We start from the raw sequence: 16,526 nt of genomic DNA on the forward strand, positions 1-16,526 counted from the left end.
TCCTATCTTCTTGTTGTTGTTGTTTTCCTCATTATTTTTTTATTGATACTTTTTCATCATACAACACAATAAACAAAACAGCTAATCTAAAAAGAGACAGGGTGAAGTAAATACAAAATCCTCTCTCAAATAAGCCCAGGAAAGAAGAGTGAAGAAATATAGCCCTCTATTTCTCATTACTGCTGCTTCTGCTTCTTCCTTTTTCCCCACCATAAAATTTTATTAAGTTTTTTCATAATGCAATACTATATATATATATATATATATATATATATATATATATATATATACCACTAATCTAAATGAAAACAGAAGCAGAAAAAAAGAAAATGCAAGTCCTCTTTCACAGGTGTTTAATGTATTTTTACACCCTTGGAGACCCTGCCTCTCACATACCGGTAGGGTCCTTCGACAGCCAGCGATGCCCCACTCCCCACCCCCAGCGACCCAGCGAAGAGGAATATTTGATTGCTTGCTGTGTTTATTTACTGGCGCCTCCCTCCACAACATAGTAAAAACCCCTCACTTTACAACAATAATTAAAACACCACCACCCCTTTGACTCTGAAAACAAGCAGTCCCTGGCCACTGGCCATAATGGGCACTGCAGTTCAAAAATATGGACTGGGCTTTGTGCCCAAGCCTCTAGATCAGCTTGCCCCATGTGTTAAGACAGTCTCTGAAAGCCCTCAAACATATTCCCCTGCCCTCTGCACTGGGGTAGACCTAAGAGAAGGTATCGGTGGTGGGACCCCATTTGTGGAATGACCTCCCTAAAGGAGGTTCACTGAGCGCCTAATTTTTATTTTGGGCCCCAGGAGAAACCTTTGCAAAAATTGTTGCTGTTCTTCTTGTTCTGATTTGAGTCTTTATTTTTTTTTTACCAATTGCATGCTGTCTTATTCCTAGGTAAAATTTTGCCCCTCCCACAGGGAACCCCCCTTTTTTTAAAAGAGGAGGACATACGTTTAAAAAATAAAACAAAAGACTTATCTGGATTCTGTGAACCTCAGGCTTATGCACCACGGATACCTCCCCTCTGTCATCATCAATGAAGTCTGCGGAGTAAATGCTAAGCAGTTGCAGAAAAACACCATCAGGAGAGCAAATTTCATTTATTAAAAGTATACCAATTCTTTTCCTTTCTCTGTGATTGTTGTTTTTTAAAACAAACACCTTCCCTACCCCATTGTGCCTTCCAAAAGGAAAGCTTTTCATATTCAATATAAGGAACAATCCATCATTGCATTGTGCTTCCTTATAGCCTTCTTAGTGTTTATTCCGCAGAGGGAGGGGAAGAGAAGCAGCTTGAATATGTATGAAGAATTTCATAATGTTGAAGTATCGGCACGGCCACAGACTGCTCAGAGCTCTGTTCATAAACACAAGGAACGTTGCCTTGTACCAATTCAGTCCTCCCTTCTTGACTAACTCTTGCAAATTGCTCCTGGTACAAACTGATCACACATCCTCGTCTGGTTGCTTTTTATAGTTTCACAATTTGGGGAAGGAGAGAGAGAGGAAATGGTCCCTTGGGAACCAGCGGCCACTGTGTGCCATATGTACATATGTTTATGTACAGTTTGCCCGTCATGCAGATGGATTTGTATTGCTAATATTTCAGACTGTCGAGAGAAATTAGTCCTGTTTTGGAAGAGGATGGCATAGATTTTTAATCTGATGTTGCAGTAGTAGCAACCTTGGGCTGGCTGCCTTTCCTCTCCTGCCAAGATACAGTAATCTCCACCTCACCCTCCAGAAAGTGGTTTCTTAAACAGAGAGGGGGTGGGGGAAGCAGAAATCCCTCCCCCCCCCCTGATGGATGGCAGAGAGATGTTTAAAAGGGGATAACATATTCTGGCTATGGGCTTGTGGTATACTAATATGCTGCTATTACACTTTACAAAGCTTTTTTTAAAAAAAAGATAATTGTGTTTCTCAAAGGAGGTGGGAAAGAATTCATTTCTAAGCAGGAATTGTCAGGCCTCACGGCTGCATGGGAAATCAACTCCCATCATTATTTGTATTTTGCTAGAATAATAAAAATGCACACACACACCCCCTTAGCAGAGATGCTCTGCCCTGCAGAATCCCCGAGTTGCATCAAACTAGAGAGAAAACTGTGCTGCAGAAGCAGACAGTGCTGCAAAATTTTCAATCTCAAGAGTATTGGATGGTGAGCATTTGGACATCATCTAAAAGCAGAGCTGGTGCACTGTCAGTCTCAATTACAGGTGCCTTTCCATAAAGAATGTGCTTCTACTTACTTGAATTCATAGAATAATATAATAGAATCATAGAACTGTAGAGATGGAAAGGACCCCGAGGGTCATCTAGTCCAAACCCCTACAATGCAGGAATCTCAACTAAAGCATCCATTAAGTAATTCATCAACTACTCGCCTCCCACAGATTTGGCAAAAGACGTCTTGGCAAAAGGTCATCCAGCCCAGCATTTCAGCAGCCATTGTGGTACCTCTGAAAGCTCACAATCAAGGTAGGAAGGTGGCTTACCTTTTTCCTCTTCTTTGTCACCAACATCAGGGGTATTGTTGGCATCCGTCTGTCTCGAGAGACAATGGGGGCCTCCCTGGGGCACAAGCCTAGATAGTGTGCATGGAAGTTCTAGGTTGCACAGATAACAAGACCCTCCTCTTGGCCTCGCTGATGTGGTCCAAAGGAAAGCAGAGCAATACGTTTGGCATCAGCTTGGCTGCAGGAGTTGCCAGACGGAGGCGCACAAGGCCCCACCTGTCTGCATTTTCATTCTCTCCCTTTGCTGGATGTGTGATTGTTACAACACATGTCTGTGTTTACATTCCATGCTTGGAAAGTGCGGGAAACGGAAGCCAGTCCTATCTCTTCCATTGTATTGTACTTTTGTACTTTCTCTCTCTCTCTTGGAGAAGATGTGAGAGGACGCCATGATTGTTTTGTCCTGTATTTATTGCTTAATAAATTACAGTACTTACGATGCCACACCTCATAGCCTCAGCTTCTAGCTTTACTCTGCTGTTTTGAGTGTGCACATATCTTGGGGTATGTGTCGCTGCTGCGCAACAGGACTGAAGAGTTATGACCGTCCCGTACTGCATTCCAGAGGAAGACACCCGGAGAGCTTTGTCTCGATCTGGGGACTTTGTGGTGCCCCCTGGAACCTCTGGCACCACCCAATCATTTTAGGGGGTCTGCTCCGGATTGGTGTAGGGTAAGCTCTTCTTCTCCTGAAGATACCCCGCAAGGCAGAGGAGGTTTAGGATCCATTTTCCTTCTCCAAGGTGGGCTCCCTTCCCAGGTTGACAAGCCCCATCTCCCCCCCCTCCCTCTACAGCATGTGCACAAACTGCCTTCTTGAACGTTAGACCCACTATTGGTCTCAATCCGCCAAAGCCTGTCTTTGCATGTAGGTGACTACTGCCTCTAGATATGAAGGCTGTGTTTAGCTGCTGATGGCTCTATTCCAGGGGATGGCCTGGAGCCTGCATGTGGCCATGTAGACATCTATAACTGACCCATGGGAACCTTCCAAGGCCACATACCTCAACCCAAGCCACACCTTTCATATCCTTCCTGGCTAGAATGTGTTCTTCAACTCTGATAAAGCCTCTTCCTTGCCTGGGGGGGGGGCAAGTGTATGCAGCCTAGGAAGCACTTACATTCATGGCTCTGCTTACTTTTGCTTCTGGCCCACCCCACCCCCGCCTTTTGAATCATGCACCCCACCTGAGATTAGCTAGATGGAAATGCGATGACTGGGATGCAAAAGGTTTCATTACCCCTAATCTACACTGTAAGGTTTTCTTTTGCTTTCTTAAATGCATCAAATGCAGCGTCTTTCACTGTATCTTGTGTTAGGAAATGCTATCAGTCACGGAACCTCATGTTGCCACACATAATTAAAAGCTCCTGTGAGACTGAAGCATGCACCTGCTGGAGGTGGTGTCAGAGACCTGCTGTGTGCCAGAATGAATCACTGCTCTGGCCCTGCCACCTTCCACTCAGTCTTCATTAAGGGCAGTTTCCCCCGCTGTCTTACTGCATTAGGTGTGATCGGATAAGTCAATTATTCCCAGCACAATTACCCACTCCGAGGAGGCTGGCCGCCGCATCTCTGAACGAATCGCTGTTCAGGGCTTCTCTCTGTCAAGTTGCTTTTTGCTGGGAGCAGAGACTGGCTTGAATTGGGTGTGGCTGGGTCACAGCCAACTCAGGCTTGGGGAAGATAAAATAGCTCTGGGTTGTGAGTATATATTCAATCCCCAGCAACTACTCCAGTCGAAACCATCAGGCAGCAGGTAAGGGGAAAGGCCTCTGCGTGAAACTCCCAGGAACTACCAGTCAGACGAAACAACACTGGGCCAGACAGACAAGTTTAAGATAGCTTCCTATGTTCCTCAGTCCCTGAAGATGAAAAGCTCCCATCTAAGGGCATAAAGACATTCTCAGCATCTTAAAAGTGGCTTCTGAGGCCAACGAAGACATTACAAAATAAAGAATTCTTTTTTAAAAAGGTGCTATGTATGCTCTAAACTCCAGTTAAATATTTAAACGAGGCCAAAACATTGCCAGAAATGTCCCCAGCTGCCCTGCATGTGACGCGGCTAATCAAATTTCCCAGATTTGGCCACTAACATCTGTTTGTTTTGTGATCTGCATCTGATACTCCCACAAATGGCTGTGCTTCTTGCTGCCTTCAAAGCAGGAGGGTGATGTCAATTTTTCAATCAGCAGAGGCTAGTTAAAAAGCAATAATGATGATGGCTGACACATTTCCATTAATGTACAAGATGTACACAGAGATAGATCACAGGGCTGCAGCTGCCAGAATAGTACAATGTGGCCCAAGGGGCCTGCAGCAAGAGGAACTGGAAAACAATGCTCTTTATTGTGTTTTCAGGCTGCTTCGTAGTCTCGGGAGGGCCAGGGCACCTTTAAAATGGACCCAACAACATACAAAACCATAAATAAGAGCAGCTATTAAAACACTGTATAAGGAGATGGAATGTGTTTGTTAGCGAAGGACCACGCCTGGCTGAAGACCAGCTTCCATACTACTTTCCCATTAGATGCCGTCTTGGTGGCCAGAATACCATCCTGGCTCCTCTGACTCTTTTATGCTGCTCTCATTCATCTTCATAGGGCTTCCCCAGGAACCCCTGTGCCCATGGATCAGATCTCTGTCTCTTCCATTCTGCTGCCCTTAACAACCACCAGTGGATATTCGTTCATCTGACCTCATGGTAAGATGTCCACCCAGAACAAAGGTCCTGCACAAATTTGCACTCATGCCTTCCGAAGTTTCACGCTCACACCTTTCACATTGCTTCTGCATTGCCGAGGTCTGTATTATTTCATCCCATATACCTGCTCTCTCAACCTTAAGCTTTGCCAAATCTGTGTGCAGCCATGTTTGCTTGCATTCTTACCACATATCCCAGGGCTTCTCTCCTCCTCCTTTGTTTTTAGACTATAAGCTCCTTAAAGCAGGAAACATTTCCTATAAAGACATGGTGGTTGTTGTTGCTTTAGAAAAAGACCTATTGGTCCATATGCATCTATTGTTTTCCTTTATCATTTAACAAGCCCAATTTTGCTAGATAAAATAGAGTGAAATTGAATTCCAGACCGAGGGGTAATTTGATACTGTTCTGTTAAGGCACAAGGTGATAACAGCAGCCGAGGTGTCACATAATTACAAGCAGTAAAACCGCAGTGGAAAATCATACACAGTGGAGGGAGGCAGATGGACAAATATTTATTTGGCAAGTTCAACTTAACATATGATTTGAGTTTCACCAGCATGTATCAGCATATACATACAACGGACCAAATTCTGCTCTCAGTTTGTAACAGTTTTTAAACCAAAGAATGGTTTGAGTCATCTAACTGGGGTTTACATTTGATTTACAGGTGAAAGTTGGCCCATTTGGAGGGGGGAAATCTGCCTACGTTTCCAGAAAAGGAGAAAGAGCTGGAAAACAGTCTGCATTTAAACTCTATTGCAAGTGCAATTGTGGAATCTAATATGTTAATGGATCGGAGATTAAGCACAGCTGGGGTTACACCAGCTTCCTTTGGAATACAGATATTGTGAAATAATGCAATAGGAACTGTACTTCTGGCCAGAAACTTAACCATCTTCAGCATTGCAAAGTTACCCTTTCTCACTCGGGAGCATGCAAGCAGGCAAACTGGGAGAGTGCCAAAGCAGATAATCCGTTAAAGTTAACATGGGGGAGGGTTAGATCCTACATTTCTGTAATGGAACAGACTTCAAAAGTCACCTTGCACAGAGTAGCATCTATTAGGAAGCAGATGTTGCCAGAGAGCAGCAGCGGAGTGGACCGCAATCTGGAGAGAATGCACACACCTGCAGTTCAGAGCTGACACAGGTACAGTATTATGAAAGAGTTCAGAAACGGAAGAGCAAAGATGATACAGAAATATTAGGCCATTTGTAAATGTTATTGGGCGCAATCAGGATAAAGGATCAGGATTAGTAGACAAGAGAGCACAATATTTTCTGGCCATCCAAAGCAAGGAGCAGGAGAAAGCATGCCATTAAACATCTGGCAACACGATGAAGAAAGCACAAAATAACTTCTCTGGCTATTGGGTTAATGCTTCCTAGAAGGATAGACAGCCATCCTGAAATGGAGGCCAGAGCAGGGATTTTCAGCAGGTGATGTCTCTAGTTTCCCACTAGTTGGGCAACCTCTAAACCAGGCATCCCCAAACTTCGGCCCTCCAGATGTTTTGGACTACAATTCCCATCTTCCCCGACCACTGTTCCTGTTAGCTAAGGATCATGGGAGTTGTAGGCCAAAACATCTGGAGGGCCGCAGTTTGGGGATGCCTGCTCTAAACAGAAGTGCATGGTCCTAATTTCTTGCCCCAGGAGTCCAGAGCACTGTGAGCTGATGCCAGATCAAAAGCTACATTGCCTGAAAATGCACACTTAGGGAACAAGGTGGTGTGAGGAGAAAGAGACTCTTCATGCAAATATCTGTGTCTTTTGCTTAGAAGCAATTCCTCTACCAAAACAAGAGATATCCGTGCAATGCTGCCATTTAACATATGTGATTAACACCATTTTGAATTAATTCAGATCCCAATGTGCATATGATGAAGTCAACAGGAATTTACTTTCTGCTTCCCAATAAACAGCACACTCTGCGGTTGAAATAAGAAGCACTTCTTTATGAAGCGCTTTCTGTGGTTGGTGTGGGTTTTATATTGCAAATGTGATCCTGCTGATTAGACCCGAGTTTGCAGGTCAAAGGAGTCTGCATTACAAGCCTGCATTTCCAGTATATTTGAAAGTTTCTATAATATTGCTGAAAATTCAAGGAAGCGGCTTTAGGAATTCTGCCCAGCGCAGTCATATTGCATGAATGTATTGGATCTAGACAAGCATTAATATACTAGCCGTTACTCCATTTTAAGTCTGCATCTTAAAAACTAATTGGGAATTTCAGCAACAATGCAAGATCTTTGTGGAAAAGAGAAAGAATGTCATTCTGAAAGAACTATATGCAAATAAGGAAAAAATTGTGTTCCCTGGTATACTCATTCACTTCTTCTCAAATCAGCAAAACGAGCTTCCAGTAACTACCAGCTAATTGTGGGAAGTATCTGAATGCATTTCACGGGGAGGGGGAGAAATGAAAACATCAGACTGGAAAGCAACAAACTAAGGTCAAGTGGAGGCAAGGCCCAGCCTTCCTGAGCACGGCGATTAATGCAATTTTATACGGTACATTTACATCTTAGTTTGGATCACGGGCTGCGCAGCACGGATGTGAACACTGGGCAGGCAAAACCACGAGAGGGGAAGCTCCCTGCTGGAGTTGTCTTCGTGGAACTGGATGTTCAAGTAGAAATCGCCCGTGTACAGAAAGAGTAGGGCTCCAATGCACACCGAATTTTCTGTTGGCTTAACCTGGAAGAGATGGGGGGAGGGAGTTATCTTAGTAGAAAATTCATTATCTGTACACTGCCGATCAATAGTTAGAATAACAGGATTGTAGAACTGAAAGGGACCCTCGGGGTCATCTAGTCCAACCCCCTGCAATGCAGGGATCCCAGGTGGATCATACATGAGAGAAGCCATCCGATTTCTGCTTAAAAACCTCCAGTGAAGGAGAGTCCACCACCTCCCTAGGGAGACCGTTCCACAGTCAAACAGCACTTACAGCCTGAAAATACTTCCTGGTGTTTACAGGAAAGGAGATTCCGACAAACCTGAATCCACTGGTTTTGGTCCTACCCTCCAGAACAGGAGAAGCTTGCTCCATCCTCCATGTGACAACCCTTTGAAGATGGCTATCATATCTCCACTCGGTCTCCTCTTTTCCAGGCTAAATAGACCCAACTCCCTCAACCATTCCTCATAAGACTTGGTTTCCAGACCCCTGATCATGTTCCTTCCAAACATTTCGGTGGGTGGCGGGGATGAAAGTTTTTTAAATGCAGCTGAGGATTATAGCTAAGTAGCAAAGCATTTACACACAGAGGGTTCCAGGTTCTATTCTTCCTATATCCAGGTGGAACTGGGGGAGGACTCCTGTCCAAGGCCCTGTAGTGAGCATGGGTAATTGAGTGCCTGTCGTTAGGAAGTGAAATGGGGTCACCTAAGGGCATAAATTTTGACTTTCTTGGTGGCAACTCCTTATGTATTAATAACATAGAAGATGGTGAATTAAAGGAAACCAATCATTTTGAAAAAAAACCCTAAATGGCCTATGAAACTCCAGGGTTTCCAACATGTCAAGGTGTTTTTTCTTTTGTGAGTGGGAGTGGGAGACGACAAAACTGGAGGTGGGGTGAGAAACAAGAGGGAACTGGCCTGCTCAATTAGCCTGCATTTGGGAGGAGAAGAGGGTTGACCGTGTGCCTGTGAACTTTGCTGCTGTTTATGGCGATGTATCCTGGAGTGAATAAAGATTCACTGCAAAACTTTGTCGTGGGTCCTATTTGTTCTTCCAAAATTCAGATGGATCACTGAAACCAAGCTCTGGCGTCCCTTTATTATCAAAGATCCGATTGAAACTACAAGTCTGGAGACTATCAGTGGTAAAAATGGGGACGTGTAGAAAGATGAGTTGCAGGTTGTTACAGACAGGATGAGAGCTGCAAAGAATTGCACTGGTTTTAAATTTTTGTGACATATTACTCCGGGGGCGGCGGGGGGGGGGCGTATTGGCACAAAGTGAAAGGGTTATTACTAAAGTAGCTGGATTTAGGCAGCCAAAAGAATCCCAAAGGGAACATCAATCAAGGGGAAAGTGGGGGTTTAGGGGGAGGGGGAAGAACTGGGCTCTCTCATAGCTTTGATTCTGGAACAAAGAGCAGCAGTAAGCACAAAAGTGATTAAGCCATGAATGCCCAAATTATTTTGTTAGGGTCACCCTGCTGTAGCACTTGAAGAATCCAAATAGCAGAAACCGGAGAGCTAAGCATCCTCTGCCTCTGGCGGCTGTTTTAGATATAGTTTAAACAACCAACTGAGGCAAAATCAGATTAGCTTTTGGTCTAGCAATACTCCGTAAAGAGGTTTGGTTTGGACTTCCCTGACTGCTCTCCAAGGGCCTTTCATTTATCACATCATATAGACCCAGGTTTGGTAGTGAAAGCCCACTCAACAAGAAGCACAGCCAATCTCGGCTTCCTAATGAGTGCGTGTGCATGAGATACGTCTTTTCAAATACAAGGTTAACTTCACTTGCAGTTCGGATTTGCATTTCTAATGTGAAAAGAGCACTTAAGTGCACAGTGGAGACGTTTCACAGAGATGAAATGTGTGACTCGGCTCCAATTCATCTTTTCTTCATCTCCTTTCAGGGGGTTAGTTTTCAGTTTCCAGCAGTGGCTGCAATAATAATATAACAAGAGCCACTACATTCACCCAGTCGATGTGCAGGCAGCTGAAATCACCCATTAATGCAACATTTTCTCCTTCAGTTACTGCCTTGATGTCTTTCTTCATCTCAAGGGTTTGGGATGAGAGCAGCATCCATCACCATTCTGTGCACATGTATATTCCTCTGCCCTGTCTATATTATAGAGCTCATATCCAAGGATAACCATATTTCCCTGGTTCTCACTGTTCCACTAGCCTTCTTAGAAGTTTTATGTTCTCTTTTAGTACCAAGCACTCAAATTCCTCTATTACAGGTTGGAGGCTTATGGAATTAGCATGTAAACACCTGAACACTGTGTTCCTCTCCCTTTGTGGAACAATTTTACCTACGGCACTCTGGCCCCTTCAAACAGTTCTCTCTTGGTTTTGTAGGCTCATTGCCAAGTTCTACTGTATCTCCAACTTGGGGAACCTCAAACATTTACTTCCACCAGCAACCTTAATGGTGGAGGCACCCCAAAGGGAATGATCCCTGCTTCCTGAAGGCTTTCTTCAAGAAATCAGCTGAAAAGCTGCTCTGCAATTATGGTGGTGGTGGTGGTGGTGATGATGTTGCTGGCACTCCAATTCAATCACAATTTATGTCAGAGGAGAAAATTGAACTTGGCAAACTTGACTTAACTTGTACAGTTCAAGCCACTCATCAAACACAGTGTACAAACATTTGCGATTTCCTTCCACAAGTGCTTCCCATAAGTACTTTGAGGAAGGAGGGCACCACTTGCCACTTTGCAACCTCTTTCCCATGTGTGGACCAGGAGTCAAGCACGTTACTGTAGCATGCTGGATGAGACTGGATAGCTCAGTTGGTAGAGCACAAGACTCTTAATCTCAGGTTTGTGGGTTCGGGGCTCACGTTGGTTGGAGGACTCTTGCATTGCAGGGGGTGGACTAGATGACCCCATGGCCCCTTCCAATTCTACGATTCTATGATTCAGCAGGGGACCATGCATAAAACAGTAAATTCTAAACAGAAAGTTAGAATGCTAAAGCTTTTTCTTAAGTTTAGATTTTTAAAAGGTGGCTGAAATAGGTATCTCTTTTAGCATAAGCTCTGGGATACCCTCTAGGAAGCAGATATATCCAGCACTCAGGCTGTAGCAAGGGAGGCAAAGGGGGTGGGTCGCCCCTAGCTCCACTCTTGGCGGGGGCAACGTGCGGGGGGCAGCACCTACAGCCCCTGGCCCACCCCTCGCCTCCTCCACCTGAGCAGGAAGAAGCAGAGCGCGCTACAGAGCGGGTTGCCAGGCGGCAGCAGCAAACTGCTCCGTAGCATGCTCTGCTTCAGAGTGCGCTGGCCGAGCAGAGCAGCAGCACCAACCCGGATGGACTGCACATGTGCAGACATGCGCAGTCCGTCTTGGCTCGTCCTGGCACCATTCGCCACTGCCAGCACGTCTACTTCTTGATCTGTAATGCAATGGATGAGGTATGCCAAAATACCTTTCACAGAAAACTTGTGCTTATCTTTTCAACATTCTAACACAGAACCAGACAGCATATGGTCATTTATGGATTTACCGTATCAATATATAGGGTGTTGGATCCAACGAAAGTGATGCCATCTTGGAGATCGTAGTTGTGGACGCCATTCTGGTAATCTTGGTAGGGGATTACCGTGAGAGAGAAGGGGCCTACACTGCGCTTGCTCCAGTTGGTAAGCTTCACTTCCAGCTTCACCGTGTCCCCGACTGTGCAATCTGCTACAACATCGCAGTCGCAGAGCTTTCCCTCCACCGACACATCTGCGAAGAAAAGACCCAAAATGACAAACTCAATAAGTTGTCCTTCAGGAACTTTGAATCCTTATCGGTCTCACCGCACCAAAACAAACCAACTAAAATTGGAAAGTTCACACACCTGAACCACATCTACCCAGCAATGTATAAAACATTTCTCTATACAGTAGTATGTAAACATTGAGCTTTATCATCCTTTATCATGACTTTCAACACCTTGTGATTATGTTTGGGAGAAGACTCATAATGACTTATGAGTTTTGAATTGTTGGTTCTAGAACCAACACACTGGGCCCCTACATAGACATTTGGGCAATGCCAGGAATAAGCCACCTGGTTTTCAGGGTGACTTTTAGGAGCAGAGTATGTACAGCCAAATTTGCAGTGTAACACATACAGTATATTCACCAGTACCCAGTAAGCAAAGGAAAACAGCTTTCTATATGCTACTATACTAAGAAAAGCTTGCCTAGGTTTTTTCCCTCAGCACGCACTCAGTCTGTTTTCCATTTTTTTTTTACTCTGCAATATGAGTGGGAAGATGGAAGCATGCTTCTTTTATCGCAACCCTACTCACTAGCAGCTGTCTTCGCAAAGTCACACACATCTCTGGAAAAGAGACTGAAAGTGACGTTTCCCCCACTTTGCACATGGTTCACGTACAGGAGAGGAGTCACTGATATCACACAGAATCATAGAGTTGGAAGGGACCCTGAGAAACATCTAGCCCACCCCCTACCATGCAGGTATCTTCTTCTTCTTTGGCGATCACTCGTAGCCGAGTAAGATTGTCTTCCATGAACAGTCTTAACAGTAAATTTGTAAGTGACTGTGTGGAGGCCAATTCTGGATCCACATGTCCTTCCACAGTGGGGACATTGGTTTCCAGGCGGGAGTTGATCACAGTGTGAATTTGCCAAGCGTGCCTTCCTCTTAGCATGTTTCTCCCTTGCGTCCTGAGAGTTTCTTCAAAGCTCATGACACCTTTGGTAAAGGCTGTTCTCCAACTGGAGCGCTCGCAGGCCAGTGTTTCCCAGTTGTCAGGGTTTACACTACATTTTTAAAGATTTGCCTTGAGACAGTCTTTAAACCTCTTTTCTGTCTCTTATGGGGATTGAACCTGTGACCTTGGTGTTGTAAGCACCACACCAACTGAGCTATCCAGCTAGTGCCTGTTTTCAGCATCCTAAAAATAAAGTATTTTTTTATATAAATAAATAAAATTGAAATGTTTCCTCTTGTGAAATGTATCACAGTGCCAAATGAGAAGTAATACGGAAGATCTGTGATATGTTCTTGCTAGTGCCAAACAATTGAAACTGGCATTCAGAATCGACAATGGACTATCAAACCTTTATTGAAAGCTGACTAGTCAGGTGGCCCATACAACCTGCGCTCCCAACAATGATGAACAAAACATAACTTTCCCTTTTCTTCTGTTGGTACCCAACATCACAACACTTTGCAACTGTTCCAAGCATCATTGCTCCATAGCCAATTAAACTATAAAGGTCACAAGACAGTAACCTCTAATCAAACCAATTTATTTCATATTCTTCACAGCCAATTAGTCTGATTGATTTAGGGCGTATTATGTGTAGAGGCACTAATTATTTCCTGAACTCAGCCGCAGCACTAGCCACCTATAAAAGTGTAAATTCCTGTCAAATGATCAAAGTATGTTTGCACAAGCCTATGTGAGTAGCAGAATATTACGATAAGGCACATTCAGAGACGGTCAAATGGGAACATCAAAAGTATTTCAAAGTTTCATTCTTCCCTGGACACAGAAGAAGCCCATTGCACCACATGGACCTGTTTTCATATTTTCCAGCACCAAATGGAAGAAAGAGCTTCGTGCACAGAGTCCTGTTGCTATCGTTGCTACTTGCTAGCACAGATGGCATATAAAAGCTGAAATTACTCTTGGTGTTGCTTTGGGAGTAAATCGCTGTTGGCTCTAACATGCAGAAGCTCTACATCTTTAGTACAGCAGCTAAATGGTGAGTGCTATATTCATCTTGCTCGGATTCAGGTAAGTTTTTTAAAAAATGACCGTTAACATTTCAGAAAACGAGAAGAAAGTGAAGTTGACTATCACTGCAGAAAGTCCAACCAGAAGGGGAGGAACACAATGGCTATGAATGCCTTTCACGGGAGGAAGGGTTGTGTGCAGCAGAGACTGCACTGTCAAAAGAGCAAACCAGCAGTAAATCGCACTGTTCAAAGTTGGAGTTAACCCTTTATTAGCAGAAACACGATCTTCACAGGCTTGGCTGAGTGTCAAGGCTAATGAACACAGCAGCTCATCCCTGGTAGGTCTGGCCCCTTGAATCAGTTGCCAAGACACTTTCTAAGTCCCTTCCCTTCCTCTCCAGGGCTTTCCCCAAGCAATTGTAGACTATGCCTGCGTGCAGCCAAGCTCTCCTCTGCCCTTTACATGCCTCTGCTGGTTCTGGGAGACAAGTGGCGGAAGCGAGCTTGTCATAGCAGGAGGGGAAGACACCTATGGCTCTTTACCAGCTTGACTCATCTGTGCTTCTTGGCCTCCCTCATCCCATTCTTTTTCAGCTTCTGATTCTGGACTTCTCTCTACCACGGACTCTCCCTGTTCACTAAGCCCTGTTACCTCTTCAGCTTCCGACACCTCCTCTTCACAGTCTTCTCCCTCTGCCCAATTATCATTGTGCCACCACCACTCCATGGGCTCTGAGTCTTCTTCTCTTGGCGGCAGGCGTGGAGGAAGGGTGTGTAGTGGGGGCGGACCGCCCTGGGTGTCTTCGCTGAGGGGGTGACATTTGGCATGCTGCCCGCCCGCGACTCCCAAGCCTACCCTGAGCCATCGGGGGAAGGGGCAGCTGCGTCGCTTTGGCCGGTGGCATTCCCCCCCTTCCCCCTTGGTTTTGACAGTGGGGGGAGGCTTGGGAGTCGTGGGTGGGCGGCGCGCCGAATGTCCGCCATTGGCGGCTCGCTCCGCCCCTGTGGGCTGCTCGCTCTGCCTGCGGCTGCAGGGCATACATGCTACTCCGTGCACCTGAACAGCTATCCTGCGTCTGGGAGGCACCCTCCGCGCCCAGCCCCCCTTGGGAGTGCGCCTGCCCTGGGCAGTGCGGGCATATGCTCCGCCGCTGCTTGGCGGTTCCCCGGCTGGTTCTTCCCACTATTCCTCTGTGTCCAACCAATCCATGACCTGCACGGCGTGTTTATTCTCTGGCCTTCAAGCTGAATCCGGGGAGGAAGATTGTGCCTGCCCCCATGTTTCACACCACGCACAATCATTTCTCAGATCAGGCCAACTCTACACATTGAATGACTACAAACACTTAAATGGGCCCAAGAACTGCTAAAGGCAGAAATGACAGTTCAGAGGACAGGCCTGTCAATGGCTCTTTGCCATGATAGCTGAATGAGACTTCCAGGTTCAGAGATAGTATGGCAACCTTTGAAAACCATGTGCTGAGGAGGGTTGTTGTTTTCATGCTCTCCTGGTGGGCTTCTAATGTGGTGTAGTGGTTAAGAGTGGTAGACTCGTAATCTGGGGAACTGGGTTCGCGTCTCCGCTCCTCCACATGCAGCTGCTGGGTGACCTTGGGCTAGTCACACTTTTTTGAAGACTCTCAGCCTCACTCACCTAACAGAGTGTTTGTTGTGGGAGAAGAAGGGAAAGGAGAAGGTTAGCCGCTTTGAGACTCCTTTGGGTAGTGCTAAAGTAGGATATCAAATCCAAACTCTTCTTCTTCCTCTTCTTCTAGAAGCTTCTAGTTCATGGGTAGGCAAACTAAGGCCCGGGGGCTGGATCTGGCCCCAATTGCCTTCTAAATCTGGCCCATGGACGGTCCAGGAATCAGCGTGTTTTTACATGAGTAGAATGTGTCATTTTATTTAAAATGCATCTCTGGGTTATATGTGGGGTTATATGCGGGGCATAGGAATTCATTCATTATTATTATTTTTTCAAAATATAGTCCAGCTCCCCACAAGGTCTGAGGGACAGTCGACCGACCCCCTGCTGAAAAAGTTTGCTGACTCCTGAATCTAGTTGTTCATTTTTGGGAAGAGGATGTTGGGATACATAGGCCAGGGGTGGGAAAATATTTTGTAGCATGTGGTCCATGTTTCCTCATGGCCAACCCTTCTGGGACCTCATGCTAACAGTACTTATTATTTATTTATTTATTCATTCCCCGCCCATCTGGCTGGGTTTCCAACAAATACCAAAATACATTAAAACATCACAGATTAAAAACTTCCCTAAACAGGGCTGCCTTTAGGTGTTTTCTAAATGTCAGGTAGTTGTTTATCTCCCTGACCTCCGATGGAAGGGCGTTCCACAGGGCGGGTGCCACTACTGAGAAGGCCCTCTGCCTGGTTCCCTGTAGCTTTGCCTCTCGCAGTGAGGGAACCGCCAGGAGGCCCTCGGCGCTGGATCTCAGTGTTCGGGCTGAACAATGGGGTGGAGACGCTCCTTCAGGTATATAGGACCGAGGCCGTTTAGGGCTTTAAAAGTCAGCACCAACACTTTGAATTGTGCTTGGAAATGTACTGGGAGCCAAAGTAGGTCTCTTAGGACCGGTGTTATGTGGTCTCAGCGGCCGCTCCCAGTCACCAGTCTAGCTGCGCACACAAATGCAAGACTCTCTCATCCTATGTACTAATTAGGTATTCATGATACTGCAGCTGGACAGGGTGAGACGGTTCACTCGCATTACAGTTTTTCTGTAATCTTGAACATATACAGGAGTAAGCCTTTAAATCTTACTAAGAATCATGCCTACTGACAGCTATTTGCTCTCCTCTCCACTGAAATATAAAATCAAAACTGATACTCACAGCGCATTGTAGAACCCGGCTGGTGTTAAGTGCCAA

General features: G+C 45.4%; 1 protein-coding gene across 1 annotated transcript in view; it reads right to left on the minus strand.

Annotated features, from left to right (window-relative positions):
* Window positions 1–5,733: 5,733 nt before the first annotated feature.
* Window positions 5,734–16,526, minus strand: part of TRAPPC9 (trafficking protein particle complex subunit 9) — a 257,231-nt gene continuing 246,438 nt past the window's right edge. The window contains exons 22-23 of the mRNA XM_088676018.1: window positions 11,443–11,666; window positions 5,734–7,941 (exon numbers count right to left, since the gene is read on the minus strand). Coding sequence (XP_088532144.1) covers window positions 7,762–7,941; window positions 11,443–11,666 — 404 coding nt within the window. The 3' untranslated portion in view covers window positions 5,734–7,761. The remainder of the gene's footprint in view (window positions 7,942–11,442; window positions 11,667–16,526) is intronic.

The sequence above is a fragment of the Zootoca vivipara genome, chromosome 8 (genome assembly GCF_965207765.1).
Source record: "Zootoca vivipara chromosome 8, rZooViv2.hap1.1, whole genome shotgun sequence".
Classification (NCBI taxonomy): Eukaryota; Metazoa; Chordata; class Lepidosauria; order Squamata; family Lacertidae; genus Zootoca; species Zootoca vivipara.